Below are 21,282 nucleotides of genomic sequence, written 5' to 3'. Positions count from 1 at the left end.
GGGTTGTCCTCGTCGAGAGGTGTACCGTGTACCTGAGCGGAGCTCTTTTTAACTTTTTTTTTTTGGGCCTTTCATTTCGGCCCCTCAATTTGTCCTTAATTTCGCTTGGCTCCTTATAAAGAAAAATCATCTTACATTGAAAGGCGCTTTTATGTTACCTGGTTAAATTTGGCCATAGATTAAAATTGGGCAAAAAGCAATTTTACCGTCATAGATCAACCCTATTCATAGGAAGCTTTCTTTGGAAGTGATCACCAAGAATTTTTAGACGGCGCCCAATTTGCCGAGTTCAAATATAATCTCGAGAGCGTTGCAAAATTTATGATTTCCACCCAATCAAGTGTTCTTATCGGAAAGATTAAATCGTAAGCTTTCTAATGCCAGGAGAATCATGCCAATCGAATTTGAAATAAATCAAGAATTGCAACTTCATTCGCCACGACTATCCCCTCGACGCAATTTTACTACATTCATTCTTCGTCCTAACACATTTTAAAATGATTGGACACGAAGCTCTGGCACGAGCTTTCCATGGACACAAAAATCCGATCAACTAGACGTTACGCAATAATTGAGGTCTAGATTTGACGTTCTTTTATTAAATAAATAATTTTCTAAAGAAATATATCAAAATAATAACCGACTATTTCAACTCGTGCCACACCTCGTTAGGGCACCAAACAGGTGCTACATTGATGCCAACTCCCGCAAGGCCACATCTCAGCTAGTCGCTGGTATAAGCCAAGCCAAGCCTGGCGCAATGTAGCTTATAGGCTATGAGATATTCTTGGGCAAGTTGCGGTCCTACTAGTAAAGGGATTACGGAGATGGGGACGTTAGTATTATGAGTGCGGGATTTGACTTCCGCTTTCTGTAAAGAGATAGAGCAAAAGTCAAAGAAATGAGATTAGACATGGGATAGACCAAAACAAAAAAATTTGAAAGTACATAGACTCTCAACCCTTAAATCAGGTGAATTTCATGCGGGACCCACTAATATCAGGAGTTGAGATAAGCTAGGCTCGTACGTATCCGATATGACCTAAAAATTATTTCGTGGGGCAACATTAGCACTTTGCCATCATAATGTGGCTCATTTCCCGCCAGTCCTAGCACCCACAGACCCCCTTTTGGCAGCATTTATTGGTTTTTTGGCAAAAGTATAGTAGGAGTGTCAATATTTATATATAGTGCTCACTTTAGTGCTAATTTTTTTTTTTAGAGCACTTAAGCATCAAATCGGAGAAAAGCCGAGCATCGAAGTGCCAGATCCGACCAAAAATGATTATTAAAATGCTAATTCCGGCCAAACAGTATATGTGGCACTTTTTTATTAAATTTTTAATGTTATGTGTCAATTTTTTTAAAAAAAATCAACCCACATGGCGCCCACGTGGATAGTTCAACTTAAAAAAAATTATTTAAAAAAAATTAAAATTAAACAAAAAAAATAGCCTAAAAAAAAGGAACCGTGAGTTCGCGGCGGCGAGAGTTATGAGCCCTCGCCGCTGCTGCCCCCACCATCGTCCGCAATAGCGAGCGAGGAGTGGAGTATGGTCGAGGGTGGTCGCCAAGGCCTCGCTAGGGTCGGCGAGGCTCGGCCGTGGTCGGCCTTGCAAACCCACGGCAAGGCCAACCTCACCTAGATCCGGGCGAGGTCGAGCCTCGCTAGAGCTAAGCGTTGCTGGCCTCACCTAGCAATGACCCGGCGAGGCCGGCGGCGCCCCGCCACGACGAGGCTCAACCGCGTCCAAATTTGGGCGAGGCCGGCCTAGCCATGGGTTTGCGAGGCTGACAATGGCTAGGCCTCCCCGACCCTAGTGAGGTCTCTGCGGGGGTCACCCTAGCTCGACGACCCCCCTCGGCCATCCCCCACCCCTCGTCGGCTATTGCCGACAATGGTGGGGGCTACGGCAACAAGGGTGAGCTCTCACCGCCGCTCTAGACTTCTTCTTCTTCTTTTTTTCTTGACTTTTTTTTAATGTTTTTAACTTTTTGCATTTTTTTTTATTGCTGACTTGGAAGCTTCGGCGAGCCACGTAGGATTTCCAAATAAATTCATTGGAGTTGGCTTTGAAATAGCAGTTTTTCAAAAAAATTGACACTTAAGTTATTCGAAAAAAAATATTAGCACTAAAGTGAGTGTCATACACAAATATTGGCACTCCTGCTGTACTTTTGCCCTTTTTATTCTTTGGTTCTTTTGCATAATTTTCCAACTTATCTTAAAATTTACTCTCTTTAAAATTATTTCGCAGGCTCGAGGTCTGTTTTTTTTTTCAATTTCTCCTTAAAATAACATTCTATATATTCAAGTCATCTTCTAAAAATGTACTTGATGGTAAATTAGTAATCAACTATGCTCAATGAGGCCTCAGAGAAGTGAAACGACTCTTGTCCATCTTTTCTCGTAGGTATTAGAATCGTCCTTTTGAAACTGAAAATATGACTTATTTACCTGGCAATTGCAATTTGACAGCCTCTAGTAGCCTCAAACATTGGTCCTGTAGTTCAGCATTGGGAATGAGCATTGGGGCTCTAAAATCCTTTGGCTAAATGTAAATGGTATTTGATTCATTTTTTGACTCACTTTGGGAAGATGCAATTGCATCTCAAATGTTTTCTAAAGTCCTTTGCCCAAAGTACCTCGTGAAATGCAACTAATTTTTTTTCTTTTAAATTTGTCACCTTAACTTGCCCACCATCCGCCGCCCACCGTCCGCCACGGCCCATTGTTTGCGACCGCCGCAAACCGCCGTCCATCACCGCCAACCATCATCGCTTGCCGACCGTTGCTCGCCACCGTCGACTACTGCCGTCGCCCACCACCGATCGCCACTGCTCGGCGACCATCGCCCGCCATGGTTTGCCGACCATCACTCGCCATCGTCGCCCGCTGCCCACCATCGATCGCCACCGACCGTCGCCCACGACCATCGCCGCCGCCACCGCCGACCTCTGTTTTTTTTTTCAAAAAGTAAAAATACTTTATAAAGTTCATTTTTCACTAAACAACATTTACGTCAAAGTTGTTTTTCAATGTGTTTTTAAAATACACTTTACCAAATACTATTTGTATTTTGGAAAAGGTTTTTAGTCTAAAGATATTTGTATTTTTTCAAAATCTCTTGGCCAAATGCTGAACCAAACAAGCCCAATTTCATCGCAATTAAGATTGGGGAGGTTTAGGTGACGTGGCACCTTTGTACAAAAGTCGATTGGTTGGAAACTCGATTTTTTCAGATAACTACTTATTAGCGATAGTCTCTGAAATGTTGGCCCTTTGATCATTAGCTGCATAAGTAAAAGTCAGTCACGCATGCACGTGGAGTGTGCTTGGAAGCTAGTTTATGTTTCATTGTTATATATAATACTGCGACTCCTTCAAATTTATATTAAAATACGCATGTAAATTGTGTTAGGAGGGAATTTGCATGGCAAGGAGTAGTTTATATGTCATAATTGGCACATAATTTATTTACTTAAGTTTTTTTTAGTGAAGATGGGTTAAATTGAATATATCGACTAGTTCGAACTTGAAGTCCTTTTCGGCAATTTCTCAAAGTAAAGGTATCGAATTTTTATAGTTGCAGTTATGCAATATTTCATTATTTCTCTTGGCAAACCAAACGTCCGACGGCCGGATTGTAGAGCGAGGCCCCCTCAAAATTCATACGGTCAAAAGTACCTTAATACATCATAAGCATTTGGACAAAAGCTGCATTAGACTTTTATAAACAAATATAATTTATGGTTAAAAGGACGTAATACCTAAGTCTAAATAAGCCAAATAGTAACATGACTCCAACGTGTCCAAACCACAAGATCAACCCACACAAGTATCTTAGTCACATTTAGGCCATGTTTGGTTCGGCATTGAAAATGAGTATTGAGGCTATAAAGTCCCTTAGCCAAATGTAAATGGTGTTTGGTTCATTTTTTGACTCGTTTTGAGGAGATGCAATTGCATCTTAAATGTTCTCCAAAGTCCTTTGACTCAAAATACCTCTAGAAGTACTTTAGATTAAAGGACTTTTGCAAAATACAACTAATTTTTTTTCTTTTAAATTTGTCACGTTAACTTGCTGCCACTCGTCACTGTCGCCACCGCCACTAGCCACTCGCCAGAGCCCACCGGCTACTACCAGCCGTTCGCTGCCCATCGCTATCAATAGCCGCCACCGACCGCCGACAACCGTCGGCCACCGCCCACCACCTCCGGCCAATCGCCATCGCCACCGCCACCACCGATTGCCGCCGCCCGTCGCCGCCCACCACCGATCGCCACCGACCATCGCCTACCACCATCATCGCCGCCACTAACCGCTGCCTCCCACCACCACAACAACCGATTCTTTTTTCTTCAAAAAGTAAAAATACTTCACAAAGTTCATTTTTCACCAAACAGCATTTATGTCAAAGTTGTTTTCTAATGTATTTTTAAAATACATTTTACCAAACACTACTTACATTTTAGAAAAGGTCTTTAGCCCAAAGGTATTTACATTTTCTCAAAGTCCCTTGGCCAAATCTTGGACCAAACAGGCATTTAGTATCACGCAAACACGTCGTGTCATTATGCATGCATGCATCCATGTTTTGAAAAACACAGAAAAGACGCGTGGCACAAGAAGTGATCAACAGTGTCTCACTCATTTTGTGAAAAATGAATGTTTTGAAAAATATTTTTTGAATAATAAAAATATTTTATATCGCTTGAAATAATTAACTAATGAAAAATATATTTATTATCAACAACAATGTATGTCTAAATATTTCATGGACGATGAATATAGTTCGCGTTCATTCATTTTCTTAGGCGATACGAATGATCATTTTTAAGAAAATGTTTTTAAAATTATTATTTTTTTTTTTCGAAACAAAAGCATGAGCGATGCGAAATTTTTCCTATGCTTTCATATTTTATAACTTCGTTTTTTATTGCATTCAAGAGTTAGTTGAAGCATGCGATATTGAAAGGACGTCCGGGGAATGTTAGCACTTCCACATTTGTAATCAAACCCTTGGACCATAAATTATTTTTCTTTTCTCCCAAATTGACCAGCACATTTGCACTTGCACTTAATTTATCTTCTCACAAACTATTGAGGATCCAAGACAGCCGGTCATCTTTATTTAATGAAAGGAATGATTGGCCACGTTGCATTGAAATTGAAAAACCAGATTTCGTAGGACTTTCAAGGAAAATTCTAGTAATTTATGCGCTATCGATTGACAACATAATTTTGTGAATTTGGTCGGGGGTTCTACAGACAATGTATGGTCATCGTGATATTATAATTATACCTGTCAAAATTGTATTATAAATTCATTTCTTAACCCGTATTTAATGGACTGTCATTAAATGAGTTAATTATATTTAGTAAATAAGTCATAAATGGGTTTAGAATGGTAAAACTCAACATGATATTAGTGTTAAATGAATTCATAACTTACTTACCACATCCGTGACTCTCTCTTTACTCACCTCGCCCTCACTTGATCTCATGCTTACTTACCCGCACTCTCACTTTAATTTGGGTATGATTTTTTTTGTTTATATTTAGTTACATATTGAAGTGTTTTAGTAATATGAGTCAAGTTAAATATAAGTCACTAGCTTTGCATCGCATTGATCAAAATGGGTTAAAATGAGTTAATTTGGATTAAATCATTTTCGACTCGATCCATCCGTTTGACAAGTCTAATTATAACGTATCGCATGATTATACAATTTAATTTTACTTGCATTCATCGATTACCGACACCCGCAATTGTGATCTCTTCCGTGGATTCTATAAGCAAAGTGACGATGGCGGGATGCCAAAAGTGTAGCTGAATTTATTGGTGGATGCCCATTCCAGCACACGAAATAAATCAAATGTTTATTGAGCTCAACAGATAAATTTCAAAGGAAGGGTCCAACCTTAAAAAACCATGGAATTAGGGTTAGAAAGAGTATGTTTGACAACGATTTTAATTCTTTGATTCTGTTCTCCGAAACTGAAAATGATGAAAAATCTGTTTGGTAATGTAAATAATTCTAATTCTCAAATTCTCTTATTCTGTTTCCGAAAATAGATTTGGAGCAAAAAAAAAAAAAAGTTGATTCTTTGTTCCATAATACTTTTGAGAAACAAGAGAAGAATTATAAAAAAAAAATTTAGACCTATTGTAATTGTGCTAATTTAATTCTAAACCTTTTGCAATTATGTCACTTCAGTTCATTTGATCGGCCAATGATGACGTGGCACCGCCGATGCTAACGTAGTAAATTTTTAATAGTATTTTTCAATTTTGAATTATTTTTTATTATTTTAATTATTTTTCTGTCTTGTGCCAATTCAGTCCATTTGGTCGGCCGAAGCCGATGTGGCACTCCCACCTCTGATATAGCAAATTTTTAATAATATTTCAACATTATTATTATTATTATTATTATTATTATTATTATTATTATTATTTAACAAATTTTTCTATCTTTTTTTATTTTATTTTTTGGTTTGGGTCGGCAACCCTGTTGGCCATTGGCCGAGGAAAAAATTATTAATTTTTTTTTATAAAAATATTAAATTATTATTAAAATTTCGTAACATCAATGTCGGATGGCCAAATAGATTAAATGGGCACAATTACAAAAGATTTATGACTCAATTGACAGGAAAAGAGTTTAAGATTGAATAGACACAATTACGTAAGGTTTAAGAGTTTTTTGGTAATTTTCCCGAGAAACAAGATAAAAATTTAAGTGCAAATAGCATGTTGAGCTTATATTCTTTATTAAGGATCTTGTATATGTCTTCATACTCCACGAAATAAATAGATTAATTATGAATTATGCATAATATGTATTCATTTTATTAATGATGCTATATAAATTGACGTTATAATGACAAAAATTAAATAAAAAAATTAGGAAGAAAAATTGTTCCCGTGAATGTAAACTTTATGCGGTTACCAAATGCATTCCGAGTCCGAGAACATAAATTTTGTGTAGTTACCAAACATATTATAATTCTCTAAAATTCATCCCGGGAATAGAATTAGGAAAAATCAATTCTGATCGAAATTGATTTTTGGATTAAAATCGTTGTCAAACACACCCAAAGTAATTGGATTCATTCATTTATATTCGACAAGAGAATTCAATTTGCATCAGCCCAACGCGCTCGTGCACATGTCTGAGGAACTTCACCCCTTCGGCAAGGGGCTTTTCAAGAAACTCACTTGAACATTGTCATGCAGTACGTGTTGGCTGTGATTATCTCGGTGTAAGCACAAGACAGACGGCGGACCCTAGAGATTCAAAATCCATTCATTTCGCGGGAAAATAAATACTCCTAAGGATAATCTCTTCTGTTTCTTAAAATGCCTCGGGCACCTTAACTGTAGCTTCGCAGCGACAACCTTGATCGAATGTGTAGGATAGATGGAAGGCGGCGAGGCACGACGAACAATCTTCGAAGACGCACCGAGAATTCGGAGGCGATAAATGTTTTAATTATGTTTGAATAATTATCGTGGACTATAGTAATATTTTTTATTTATTTATTTTTTACGGTAGATACAAATCATCATGCTTTGAGATTTTTTTTTTTAAAAAATGATATATTTTTCGTGAGTGGGAATGGGATGGGCAGAGAAAACCGTCTGTAGTGTGGAGGCCACCGCGACAGGTTTGCAGAATGCACGAGGAAAGGTCAAAAAAGAGGCGGGGCTTTTCAGAATTGGGGTGGGCCCCCACCGCTCTTCTTTTGAGGCGATGCGACTCCAACATCCGTCCCGTCAATTCAACTGCGTCCCCTCCCCTGGTCACCGAGGTAAAAAATAGCTGTAGAAATGATTTCATTAGGAGAATCAAAATCGTGATCTTCTAAATTTGGGACGCAAAATCATCCCGTTGCCATGTTTTAAAAAATATGTCATCATTTAACCCCCCCTGCCCTCCTGTTGCGATGATGGATATTAATTATTATCTACACGAACTTTGAATAAATCACCGGCGGGAACTTCTCCTCCTCGCGTAATTTTCTTTTAGGATTAATACCACGAAAAATCTCAAACTGATATACTTATGATAAATTTACCTCAAATTATTTTTTTGACCACAAAAAATCCTAAACTAGTATAACCGTGATAAATTTACCCTCCATTAATTTTCGTTAAATTTAATCATCAAATTACTAATTTGGTGACATGTGACAATTGATGGATATACTAGTATAGGATTTTGATCCTCCATTTGTCACAAGTTTATCAATTAACGATTTTTTGTGATATTAAATCAATTTAACGGAGGTAAAATTTGTTACAAGTGTATCGGTTTGGGATATTTCGTGATCAAAAGAATTAATTTAGGACAAATTTATCACAGATATACCAGTGTAGGATTTTTGGTGGTCAAAAAAATAGTTTGGAATAAATTTGTCATAAGTATACCAGTTTGGGATTTTTCGTAATAAAAAAAATAATTTGAAGTAAATTTATTATAAGTGTATCGGTTTAGAGTTTTTCATAATATTCACCTATTCTTTTATTTGACGTGAACACACATGCACAAGCGCGCGCACTCTCTCTGTCTCTCCTTGTGACCACGATGATAGCTCGAGCTTTGAGCTCACGGCCATGGCTGCTTCAACTTCAAGCTTGCGACCACTGTTGCTAGATCTCCGGCTAGTGGCCATGGTCCTTCTATCTCTTCTAACTTGTCGCCGTGGCCACTCGAGCTACGAGCTTGTACCCTAGCCATGGCTACTTTATCACTTCTCACTCGCGGAAATGACAGCTTGAGTTTGAGTTTTGTAGCTATGATCCCTCGATTTTCGAGCTAGCTGTCGTGACCAATCGAGCTTCAAGCTCGCGACCATGGAGGACTGCGGTAAGCTGCATCATTAGCGTCGATTGTGCCATTGTCGCGGATCGGAGATTTAGTGACCCAATTGATCGACGACATAGTCCGAACGATCAATATGACTTGGAGTGTTTTGACTTAGGATTTTCTTGAGTCCCCTAAAATATTTCGAGGGACGGATAATACAGTAATGTACCATGTTCTAAAGCATTTTTGTCTGAAATGTCGGTAAATGATATTTATGGAGGTACAATATCTACCATTCGATCGAGAGATCTCTTACATAAATAGAGAATATCTCTCCCTCATTTGTACGGACCAACTCATTTACAATAAAAACATTCTCTTTCTAAACTTTATCTCTCTATGATTTGAGTGGGCTAGCTGTCGATCGATCCCTATGGAAAAGCAAGAAGAGGTCAAAGATAAACTCAAGGCTTGCAAGACGACCATGGCACAAGGAGTGATCACCATGATGCCATGGGAATTAAGGATGACTGGACGAAGGTAATAACTTCAACCATGTATTTGACTGCCGTTGCTTTGCTTTGCTTTGGTAGCAAGGATGGTGTAATGACGAAAGATAAGGTGCCAAGCCGGTCACTCATTGGCCCGACTTTGTTATTGCATTTCGCAAGCGATTCTTCCCGGAGTGTGCCAAGGATGAGTGCCGCGGTAAGCTTCGCCATTTCTCTCAGAAAGGAGATGTCCACAAGTACGTGCGAAAGTTTTTCGAGCTATTGTTGGAGATTCCGGACATGACTGAGTCCGAGGCCCTATTCACCTTCATGGATGAGAGCCTTGGGCGAGGGTGAAATTGGAGCGTCGAGGAGTGAAAGAACTATCCAAGGCCCTCGTCGTAGCCAAGTCCTTGATCGAGACCTTAATCGGGTTCAAAGAGCTCAGGCTGTGGATTCATCGTCTCCACAGGAAAATTATGAATTTTTTTTTAAATTTATTGCAATTGTGTCAATTCAATTCTAAACATTTTGATTATGTTAATTGAGTCTTAAACATTTTTAAATGTTACCAATTGAGTCAATCCGGATAATTTTGGCATGATATTATCGGCGTGGACATTGACCGTCCTACATGAAAATGTAGGCACCGACATGGATATTTTTAATAATATTTAAATATTTTTTTGAATTGTTTACGTATTTTTTGAAATTTTGATTACATTTCTTAACTTTTATTTTTAAAATTAGGGCTGGTGGTAATGGCATCACGGCCCTCGTCAACCTCGGGCGAGGGCGTCATGGGTTGGCATAGATCAAGGGAGACCGTAATGGCCTAGGCGGGGGCGTCGCGGCACTCACCCATTGTTGTGAGGGTGTCCCGGCTCTCTTCTATGCCCATCGAGGGTCGGCCACTAAGTTAAAAAAAATTTAAATATTATTAAAAAAAATTCCACTTTAGTGCAGGCCGAGACATGCGGGACGACCAATATCCACGTTAGTAATTTCTGAAATTGGCTGGATGAATTTAATTGACAAAACGTGAAAATGTTTAAGATTCAATTGTCATTCCTTTCTCGTGTCACAGAAAAGACTAAGAAACGGTCGAAGAATTCTTTATTTTCTATTCTTCAATTAAAAAGATTTAGCATCGAATTGGCGCGAAATGCTATAAATTTTTATTTTTATTTATTTATTTATATATAATCCTATCCCATCTCCACGGAATCAAGAGAGGGAAAAAGAGAGGAGCATGAGCTGACAAAAAGCAGAAGAATCTTCGCGAATTGGATTTCCCCTGTGTTCCTCCACGAGGACCAAGCAGTGCTGTGAAGTTTGACTTTGACCTCGGGCTTGGGGTTGGGCGGGAGAGCTTCGTATTGCATTGGAGACCAACCAGCCGTTGCGTCGTGCCTATGTTTAAGGATACGATCCAAACACTTCTCGCCCATTGTCAACGACAAATCTCGTTTTTCTCGATGAACTATCGTCCTTTAGGGAAAAATTTATCATGTACGGCGTTCCAGGATACATTTACTATAGAGGGTTAAGCCTGGATGGTTCCTAGATAAAATCAAGATGCGTTGACACCTAAAATCGGTCCGGGCCCCGAGGAAGCCGGAAAGCCCGAGGACCATCATGGGCTTGAAGATCCCGAGCCATCTAAACATGCCGGCAATCAAAAAGGAAGCGTGGGGAGCACCGTGAAATTGGTACGTGACGGCGAAGTACGAGTAAATAAATCAGAGGACCAATCGCTGTATGGATAAGATGAGCAGTTATCGCAGTCTATCTAAAAATCTAGGGATGGAATAAACGAAAATAAAGAACTGCACACCGTGCAATATGTGAAACTCGGAAAGTCTCCCTCACAAACAAATTTCGTCGTGCAGTAAAGAATTAAATTGGACTTTTTTTTTTGTCAAAATAAAAGAGCTTAGAAAACAGTTTGTTTATCTCAAAAGTTAAAAAGTCCCGAAACTTGTCACGAAAGTGCGATTGAGTCCTAGATGACTTTCGAAAAAAAATACAATTAAGTTCTAAAACTAGTCAGAAAGTACAATTGAGTTCTAAATATTTTAAAAAGTGCAATTTTTTTTTTCCTTAAAACTTGTCAAATTGGCGAAATCAAGTCTTTCGGTTGATTGCGCTTTTTCAAAATTTTAAAACTCTATTGCACTATCGAAACTAGTTTTAGAGCTTTTAGTGCATTTATTCCTAAAATTAATGATGACTCTTGACTACTTAGGGATTGTGAGTACTTCCTAGAAGGTGACTAATCTCTAGCTGTTTCTTGTCAAATTGTGAGTACTTCCTAAATTTTTTTTTTCCTTAAAACTTGTCAAATTGGCGAAATCAAGTCTTTCGGTTGATTGCGCTTTTTCAAAATTTTAAAACTCTATTGCACTATCGAAACTAGTTTTAGAGCTTTCAGTGCATTTATTCCTAAAATTAATGATGACTCTTGACTACTTAGGGATTGTGAGTACTTCCTAGAAGGTGACTAATCTCTAGCTGTTTCTTTCTTCTTCTTTTTGGCTGTTCTTATTAAGCAGGGACGGCTACCACAGAATTCAGAACTGCACCGCCTGCGCATGATCTGTTCCAAATCGTTTCATTCTCTTACGTTTACAAAGATCAATGTGGAAAAGCACAAATCGATCTAGTTTGAAGCAGGAGGGCAAAAGCGGTAAAAGCATAGAACTTTTTTTTTTTATATATTTTTTATCGTGTTTACTTCCTCTTCAGTGCCGACATTTTCCGAAATGATGATGTACCGATAGCATCGCGTACTAGCGATCGACAAACCAGGAAATTGGAACATCGAACTCAAGCGCGCGCCATGCTTCTTTGCTCATCGATTTAGTCATCTCGATTGATATTACTGTTAGGATACACGTGTGAATTAGAAAAATCTCACATTGGACAATTAATGTAGTGTGAAACAGTTAATATATCATAATTAGCTATAATTCATTGGCTTAAGCTTTTGAATGAAGTTGGGTCCAATTGGATATCTTGCGAGGCTCGGGCTTGGATTCTCTCTTAGTGATCTTTTAAAGTATCGGACTTTTGCTGCATGCTCCAAACAAATAACACCAAGTTAAGTAGCCGCTTCACATTGATCCGGCGAATCGAAGTTTCCGAGGGTGGAGTCCTCCTCCTTCCCCCTAAAAACAGTTCGAGCCTGGCCAGTTGAAGATCGCTGCATCATCGAGGCCGGAGTCACAGTGCATGGGCAAGTCGGTGAACGTCCTTTGGTACTGTCGTCGGATCATCAGTTCATGACCCTCCCAATTTCTGCCAACCTTGTGAGTTCTAGGTAGGCCTCACAAATCTGATCCAGCGAAAACTCTCTCCTGATCACGTGCTTGAACACAATTAGCTCGTCACCTAATCATGGCCACAAGCTTAGTCGTTTACTAGCAACCCCAGAGAGAAAAGACCAATTGACCAAATTTGACTTAACAATCGATCTGAAAAATGATATGCAGATTTGTTTCCTTTTATTTGGTCGAACCTCGTAACTCATCCTACAAGAAAATATTGGGTAAGCCTGATTGCTCCACGACAGCGTGATCCCTAACCACTCAGGAAGCAGACACGTGGAGCCACGTGAGCGTGTGGGACGGGCCCGTGCGGAGACGTGGTTCACGTGTCTCTTCCTGATTGGTAGGGAACCACGCTGACCTGGAGAGGCTGGGCTACCCTATATTTTCTCACCGCGGACAGTGCCATGCCTTCTGTCTCTCTTTTCCTACGCATCCTAAAACTTAGGGAAAATTTCAAAAAAGGGCTCAAAGTGCCATCGTTTTCTCAAATAAGGGCCTGAAGTGAACTTTGTTTCAAATAAGGGCCCGAAGTGCTCAAATTGTTTCAAAAGAGGGCCTAACCGAGGGTATTTTTATCTTTTACATTTTTGTTATTTCTTTAATGTTTTTCTTTACCTTTTCTTTTTCTCCTCCCCTCCCTCCTGTTCATCATCCTCCCCACGCAATTCTCTGGAGTTCTCCCTATGAACCAACCAACCCAACCCCTTCTTCTGGTGATCGAAGAGCGCGAACTTTATCACCTCCCTCGGTGGCTCCAGGGCTTCCATCGTCGCATTCTTCTCGACATTCTTGTCCACCAGCTTAAAAATCTCATCCACACACCTCACCCCATTTTGACCCTTCTTCTCCTTCACCACGACCGCCTCCGACAAGGCAAACGAAGCACCCACGTCCAAAATGAGCACTAACCCGCCTCGTGAAATAGCCGACTTAACGAGGTCGAAGGCCTCGATCCTCGCAAAAATGTGAACTTGGCAGGGTATCCCGAACTTGCTACTGCAGTTGCGAGTGTGAGGCAAGGACAGCGACGATGTCGCGCTCGATGTGGCCGACCTGGATGGTCCTGGTGTTGAGGACCCGGATGGCGGATTGTGTTCTCGTCGTAGGGATTCAAAGGTTCGCGGACAAGGCCCACCATCTCGCGGCCGCCGATGGTGCCGGAATAGTGGCGGAGCCCGACTTTGTTGGCGATGATGAAGTCGAGGAGGTAAGTTTCGGAGGTGGATGCTTGAGAGGAAGAAGAAGAAGACTGAGAGACTTGCGAAGACATGGGGTCGTCATCTGCTTCACAGAATTGCCAGTCAAGGGCCCGGAGGGCATTGCCGACGAGGTCCGCCGCTGCTAGAGAGAGAGAGAGAGAGGCTTGAAGGTTTCTTTCTTTTGAAATTAAAGGTTTTGAATTCGTGACTTATATTTTTTTACCATTGGCCCGAGGATGGTTGATTGAGGGATGAAACCGGTCGGATCGTCGTCGCGGATTTGTGAGGAAGAAGCTTCAAGGGTTCGCTTCTGGGTAGGGCGGAAGTAGAGGTAGAGAGAGAGGGTGTTGAATAGAGAGAGGGCGACTACCACTTTAGCTTCTTCCAGTCATGGCTTCTCTCCCTCTTTATGTGGAGTCTGCATGAATTCAATGGCGGAATCGATCAGCTGCGTGGGGAAGATGATGAACAGGAGGGAGGGGAGGAGAAAAAAGAAAAGGTAAAGAAAAACATTAAAGAAATAAAAAAAAAATATAAAAGACAAAAATGCCCTCGGTTAGGCCCTCTTTTGAAATAATTTGAGCACTTCGGGCCCTTATTTGATACAAAATTCACTTCGGGACCTTATTTGAGAAAACGAGAGCACTTCGGGCCCTTTTTTGAAATTTTCCCTAAAACTTACGAGAGTCTGCATCCGACCATGCCTACTTCCGAACATCGGGCCAATCCTTGCGAGTTTTCCGATTGAGCTCGGCCAACGATGAGTATCGCTCGCATTTCACCGGCGAATCCTGCTCAGCCAAGAGATTGGCGTTGGTTTGCTACATCTGCGAAGGCTCTGCCTCAGCTTGATCAATTTCGCGTGGACGCCGAAAACCAAGTTTGCTCCTTTCGATTGAGTGCTCGCAGTTCCTGATTCGTCATCCATTCTTGGTGGAGTCCTCGCTCCTTCGACTCCGACGATGAAATCCCCATTTCGTCGATTCTCGACCCTCTTCAGTTCCTCCCCTGAAAAGCCCCTCCCCATAAACCCCAGCCCCCGTCGGGACCCCATTCCGGTGCCCCACAGGACGATCCCCGAACCCAGAGGACGGGACCTCGATTTCGTCAATGTCGCTCACAGCCACCTCTTGCACTCCGACTGGGGCAAGCTCGATCTGCTGAGCTCTGGGTTGACTCCTCTCCGGACGAGCCACATCTTGCTCAAGATCCAAAAGGACCACGTCCTGTCGCTCGAGTTCTTCAACTGGGTCAAGCTCCGAAGCCCGAGCGCCCACACCCTCGAGACCCACTCCATCGCGCTTCACATTCTCACGAAAAACCGGAAATTTAAGTCCGCGGAGTCGATCGTTCGAGGTCTCGTGGCAGCGAGTGGCCCGGTTGATCTTGCCCGCCAGCTGTTTGATGCGGTGCTCTACTCTTACCGGGCGTGTGATTCTTCGCCTCGGGTTTTCGACTCGCTGTTCAAGACCTTTGCGCATCTAAAGAAGTTTCGGAGTGCCACGGAGACTTTTTGCATGATGAAGGAGTACGGGTTCTTGCCCACGGTGGAGTCCTGCAATGCCTACCTGAGTGCATTGCTTAGCATGAACAGGGTCGATGTAGTTTTCTCGTTCCATCGGGAAATGCGGCGTCGCAGGATTGTTCCAAATGTTTTCACCCTTAACATGGTCTTGTCTGCTTTTTGCAAGGCGGGAGAGCTCGAGAAGGCGGTCGATTTGTTTCGTGAGATGGAGAGTAAGGGTTGTTGTCCGACGGTGGCATCTTACAACACGTTGATCACAGGGCATTGCAGTAAGGGTCTTCTCAGCTCGGCCATGGAGCTTAAAGAGAGGATGCAGAAGAATGGTATTCATCCTAGTGTGATTACTTTCAATGCCCTTATCAGTGGCTTTTGCAAGGAAGGGAAGTTGCAGGGAGCGAACAAGATTTTCAGCGACATGAAAGCTTCGAATGTGGCTCCCGATACCGTGACTTACAATACTCTGATACACGGATACAGTGAAGCGGGCGACAGTGAAATGGGGGGTAGGCTTTTCGAAGAAATGCCGAAGTATGGAGTGAGGGCGGATATATTGACATATAATGCATTGATATTGGGACTCTGCAAGAATGGTAAGACAAAGAAAGCTGCTTATCTGGTTAAAGATCTTGATGGCAAGGGTTTGGTTCCGAACAATTCGACCTTTTCGGCTCTCATTAGAGGGCAGTGCATCAGGAACAACCCCGACGGCGCATTTCAGCTGTATAAAAGCATGATCAGGAGCGGGCGCCATCCAAATAGCGAAACCCTCACTATGTTGATGTGTGCTTTTGCGAAATGCGATGATCTCGATGGAGCAGTCCAGGTCCTCGCGGAAATGGTCAATAGGTCGATGCTTCCCGATTCGGATATGTTGTCCGAGGTCTGCCATGAACTTCACCATTGTGGGAAAGATCAGGTGGCAATGAAACTGTGCAGTGAGTTGCAAGCTAGAACTCTAATTCCGGTGGGTTTTGATAAAGGGCTTTAGAACTGAGTGCCGAAAACTTGACAGCAGCAGTTCATTTGTGACGAGTCTTTGGATTGGTTCTTGACATGTAAATTCTTTTCGATTTTTAGACCAAAAATATAAAAATTTCTTTTCGATTCCTTTTTTCTTGTTGACAGCAGACAAATCAATCGTACAGTTTAACAACAAATGATAATTGTTTTAAAGGCATGATTCTCTGTTCTGTGTTGCATTTATGATCTTTTATGAAAAAATTCTAAATAAGAGTATGAAGTGCTTTTATTTTCTTAAATAAGAACTTGAAATGATCATGTAATCTAAAAAAAGGGCTGATTTCAAGAGCATTTTTGTCATTTGTCTTTTCATTTTTTGTCTTTTGTTTTTGTTTTTGTTTTTTTTTTTTCTATTTTTCCTAAATAAAAAAAGATAAAAAGTGATAAAAAATACAGGTGGGAGGGACCGGCGGAATGCTAGCGTCTTGGTTCAGGCCTCGACCCTTGGCCAGGTTCAAGCATGGGTGAGTGGGGCTGCCTATATTATTATTTTTTAACTGTTATCGTTTTTAATTTAAAAAAAATTAAAAATAAAGAAAAAAATAAAATAACTTAAAAAATAAACAATGACAGTGCCTTGGAGACCCTACCTTTTTTTGAGGTTATATGGTCACTTCAAGTGCTTATTTGAAACTATTATGCTACTTAAGACCCTTATTTAAAATATCGACTTCGGACCTTATTTGATAAGATGAGAGTACTTCAAATCCTTATTTAAATTTTTTTCAATTTTTATTAGATAATCTTACCCCGCTCATCGGTTTCGTCCATAGCTCTCGAGCTAAGCAATCCAAATGGAGAATAACATAACACAATCTAAGAAGCAATTGTGCATTTTTTATCTGGCATTATTTTTTTATATAGTTTTGGGCCGAATGGCATTTTGTTTGGTTGGCAGCCTCAAAATTTAAACCAAAGAAAGAGGGTCCACCAAGAGCTGTTGAACCGGATGGCAAAAACAAAACTTAGATTGACACAGATGGGTGAAGGAAGTCCCACCCCAGCAGACCCTTTGAATCCTATTCCTTGTAGACCGCCTCATTCTCCCCAAAATTGTTCAAATCATAAGCCTTTTTTCAATCTGAGTAGCCAGTGAGGACAACAAATTGAGGACATTTTCCAGCCACATAAGACACTGACTAATGCTACAGGAAACTGTGGATTAAATTAGTAAAAGAAGAACGTGCAGCATATGGCAGATATCTTGGAATCTAACGGACCGATTGGCTGTAGCCTAAATTACCAAAAGAACGTTAAGACTTAGACAAGTGCATCATTCTTCTTCAATGGCTTCAGCGGCAGATATCTCAGAATCTAACCGATCGATTAGTTGTTCGCTTACATGCTTAGCCACGGATATCATATCGAGGATGACACTTGGATCCAGACCCGCTCCTCCCCGCTTGGTAAGACCACATATTAACCCTTTCCTGTTAATGGAAACAGAAACAGCGGAGCTCATCTGTGATTCTTCCTCCGGAGTCGCATCTACAATATAATGCCTGCCCACCTGGACAAGGAAGAAGATGAGAATTCAACGGCGACACTAAACAACTCTGGAAGTGGAGAAATACTGAAGCTTTTATACCCTCGTTAATGTAACAATGACAGGAACCCCAGATGTGTCGAATTGTAAAAATTCTTCGTCACTGATATCAAGTTCGGGTTGATCTTCACCGGATGCTTCGGCTACGACGTGCACTCTGGGGATGCCTGTGTTGCTCAGAGCAGCCTCCACTCCAGAAGGAGCAATGGAAGGGATGTCAGAAAAAGTTTAAGGGCATAATATACTAAGGACCTTGTAAAATCAGGACACAATCAATTACGATGTTGAAGGTACCAAACTTATAGAGCCCAAGCCCGTCTAAGAGTATGTTTTGACAAAACAGAATGCTCGAGAAAGGTATACCTTGATGGAAGCACCAAGAGCGTCTAGGAGATTCCCATCTGAACTGATGACAAGACCATCAATGTACAGATCCCAACAGACTTTTCCTTCCACAACTATCAGAGATGACAACTCAATTCCAGCACCTGTGAAATATAAACAATCACAGCTTGTGATTTAAATGACCGGTACTAATACACATTCGATAGCATGCGGCCAAAACAGAAAAAGAAGAATATCTTTTCACTAAGAAAATACAGATAAAGACTGTATAGTGGATATCTATGCAGTAACTTGTGGCATTTCAAACTCAACTCTACATGCAAATTTTCAAACCTGCTCCACTTTTCCCACCCAAAAGACATCGCTGAAGAGCGACTGAGAGTTCTGTTGACAACTCCTCACCCCCTCTACCCTGCATAAAATTGCACTGCAGTGTTAAATTGATGTAACTAGCAGAAGTTAAGAATAATATGGTGAGGAATAGGGACAGTGAAACGTCCAATTTGCAACTGAGTGTCCACAGAGGAAAATTCAGGTTTCCGTTGATTTTGCCCGGTTTTTTTTTTTTTTTGTTGGTTGGGTGGGGGGAGGGGGTGGGCAGAGGGGGGTTGAGCATATACGGAAACTAAGTCAGAGACCACATTCTATCTAGAAGTATAGAGCAACTCCACAATAACCAAGTCAAGGTTCATTTGGAAGGAAATCGGCCAGCTATCAGTTAATTTAAAACTGATATCCATACCTATTCTCTTATTGTGTACCGGAAGCATAATGTATCAAACATAATGCAGCTCATACGAACAAAGTTTCAAAATGTCAGTATTTTTTTGGTTTCTGTTGATCTTACTCAAGGGGAGAAAATTGAAAGCTAAATCAGAGACCAGATGCCGTCTAGAAGCATCAAGAAACCCCATACGAACCAAGTCAACATTCAGTTTGAAGGCAGCAGTCAGCCACATATCAGTTAATTTCCACTACGCATGAAGCATACTGTACCAGACATGGTGCAGTTTATAGGAACAAAGTTCCAAAATGTCAGTATTTGGCTTCAAACCCACCCTTTCAATTTTAAACAATATCAATCCACTTGTTCTGCTAACTTCATAATCAGGGGACATTCAAAAGAAACATGAAGGGAAGAGAAATTAGAACTGCCAGATCTATGCAAACTAAAATGACCAGAATAGATATGTCGAGAAGCAGCAGAAATAAAAGTATAGGACCTCAAACATTGGAGCGGCAGTTGGGCTGCAATCAACGTATATGGAAACTTTCCCTTTGTTGGGTTGTAGGGGACTTGGTCTTCCAATTTCGGCCTGCATTGGAAAACATCAGGAGGGAATAATGAGTACCACACTACGGAGCACAAACACGAGGATGAATGCGCAGATTGAGTAGAAACAGAAAGAAACCTCCTCACCACCAAACTGTGAAGTCCTACAAAGAGGAAAAACAAAGAATCATGCTTTAAACTACCTTCACACTGGCAATGACATCAGTTCCACCCATTCTAACTCTGGCTGAGCCATTGGCCTGTCATACGGGCAAAACAGTATTTGCACTGGATAAATCTCACCACATAAAACATCAAGCGCGGCATTTCTATGTACTGTGAATCAGGAATTACGAAGTACCTGAGGAATGACCCCCGTTTCGACATATATAGGTCGGTAAGTTAGTCTTTTACGACCATCAGAGCGGAGGTCTTGAGCAATGCCGCCTTGTATGAATTGCTTTTCTCCAAGAGATAAGCCGGTCATCCTGCATATGCAACAAAAAACTCTGATTATTGTCCTAATACTGGAACAGAAGAAGTAAGACATGTGAAGCTTGAAGAAAACAAGTTTCGCCTGCTCTCAAATTCTCTAACCCTAACCATTTCTCTAACCCTACCCATTTGTTCTTAGGTAAAGATTGCATAAAAAATCGGCACAGCATGCAACGGCTCTCACTATCAGGAGCTGCAGCAGTGTCACCATTGCCAAGCCGGACAAAATCGTTTCATCCATTCAAACAAGCCCATCAGTTTCCATGAAGATGACGAAATTGCCGCAATCAACTCAAAAAACATGAATAGAGTCCACAGAGAAGCAATTCCCAATAAGATCATGCCCACGCGCTTTTCTGAGCAATGATCAGTTTTACATAGGTTCTATGCGCTCTCGCAACTACCAAAATTTGTGAAAAATTCGAACTTGTGCACTTCCAACCTAATCAAAATCGATTACTGAACTTGAGCGCATTATTAACAAACGCCATAGCTAACAGCTATCGCACGTTCACCTTGGTTTCGACGGCGAATCGGCGAGCTAGGCGTGGACACTGCAAAGATCAGCGGCGGCTCGGAGTCGGCGAGCTGGAAAAAGAAACGAGAGAGGCGGAGCTGGGTTGCGCAGGCGGGAGCGGAAGCCAGAGATCGAAGGGAGTCCGACGGCGGCGAGAGTGCGACGGCGCTGTGCGAGCAAGAGTAGAGTAGGGAGACTGAGAAACAGGAGAGAGGGAGGCGGAGGTCAGAAGAGAGAGAAGATATGTTAGAGTAAGGCAAAACTATCTTGCTTAAATTAGTCCCCGGCTTTTTATAAATGTTCAATTAAGTCCCTCGCCTTTTGTTTGTGCAATTGAGTCCTCCAATTATATATATCCCTTTCAAGTTGGTCCTTCAATTAAAATTATACACGGGAAATGCGGAGGTGATTGTTAAATACTGATGTGTCACCTTATGTGGAATTTTACGTGGGAATTAGCCAATTACAATACCAAAATATGTTTTTTAAATCTCTTCGAAAGAAAATTGAAACATAGAAATTTGGAAAACAATTTTTTACAGCATAATTCCCACGTAAGATTCAACATAAGGTGACACATAAGCATTTAACGGCCACTTCACCATTATCGTTTGTATTTTAACGGAAGGACCTGTCCGAACAAAATGGTATATAATCGAGCAAAACTGCTTGTCATATATATATATGATGCGCGTGTGACAAAACGCAAACTATCAATTAT

General features: G+C 41.1%; 2 protein-coding genes and 1 pseudogene across 5 annotated transcripts; 1 reads left to right on the top strand and 2 right to left on the bottom strand.

Moving 5' to 3' along the window:
- Positions 1-12,586: 12,586 nt before the first annotated feature.
- LOC115727768 lies at positions 12,587-13,917 on the bottom strand (annotated as a pseudogene).
- Positions 13,918-14,516: 599 nt separating this feature from the next.
- Positions 14,517-16,379, top strand: LOC115727773 (pentatricopeptide repeat-containing protein At4g26680, mitochondrial). Of its 3 annotated transcripts, none has more exons than XM_048279511.1 (2): positions 14,517-16,090; positions 16,127-16,379. In XM_048279511.1, exons 1-2 carry the CDS (start codon positions 14,803-14,805, stop codon positions 16,351-16,353), a joined length of 1,515 nt encoding a protein of 504 aa, XP_048135468.1. In that variant the 5' UTR covers positions 14,517-14,802; the 3' UTR covers positions 16,354-16,379. The 3 variants fall into 3 exon arrangements, with proteins under 3 accessions (XP_048135468.1, XP_048135467.1, XP_030513906.1); XM_048279510.1 differs by having other exon boundaries at positions 14,517-16,093; positions 16,130-16,379; XM_030658046.2 differs by having other exon boundaries at positions 14,517-16,379.
- A 953-nt stretch (positions 16,380-17,332) lies between these two features.
- Positions 17,333-20,799, bottom strand: LOC115727774 (exosome complex component RRP42-like). Of its 2 annotated transcripts, none has more exons than XM_030658047.2 (9): positions 20,560-20,799; positions 19,911-20,037; positions 19,753-19,809; positions 19,500-19,592; positions 18,610-18,688; positions 18,295-18,419; positions 17,974-18,117; positions 17,683-17,895; positions 17,333-17,547 (listed from the first exon to the last, which is right to left on the bottom strand). In XM_030658047.2, the coding sequence occupies exons 2-9, from the start codon at positions 20,034-20,036 to the stop codon at positions 17,443-17,445; spliced, it is 942 nt and encodes a 313-aa protein (XP_030513907.1). In that variant the 5' UTR covers position 20,037; positions 20,560-20,799; the 3' UTR covers positions 17,333-17,442. The 2 variants fall into 2 exon arrangements, with proteins under 2 accessions (XP_030513907.1, XP_048135332.1); XM_048279375.1 differs by having other exon boundaries at positions 17,580-17,895; positions 20,560-20,798.
- Between the last annotated feature and the right edge of the window lie 483 nt (positions 20,800-21,282).

The sequence above is a fragment of the Rhodamnia argentea genome, chromosome 5 (genome assembly GCF_020921035.1).
Source record: "Rhodamnia argentea isolate NSW1041297 chromosome 5, ASM2092103v1, whole genome shotgun sequence".
Lineage (NCBI taxonomy): Eukaryota > Viridiplantae > Streptophyta > Magnoliopsida > Myrtales > Myrtaceae > Rhodamnia > Rhodamnia argentea.
This window is presented reverse-complemented; position numbering and strand designations above follow the sequence as displayed.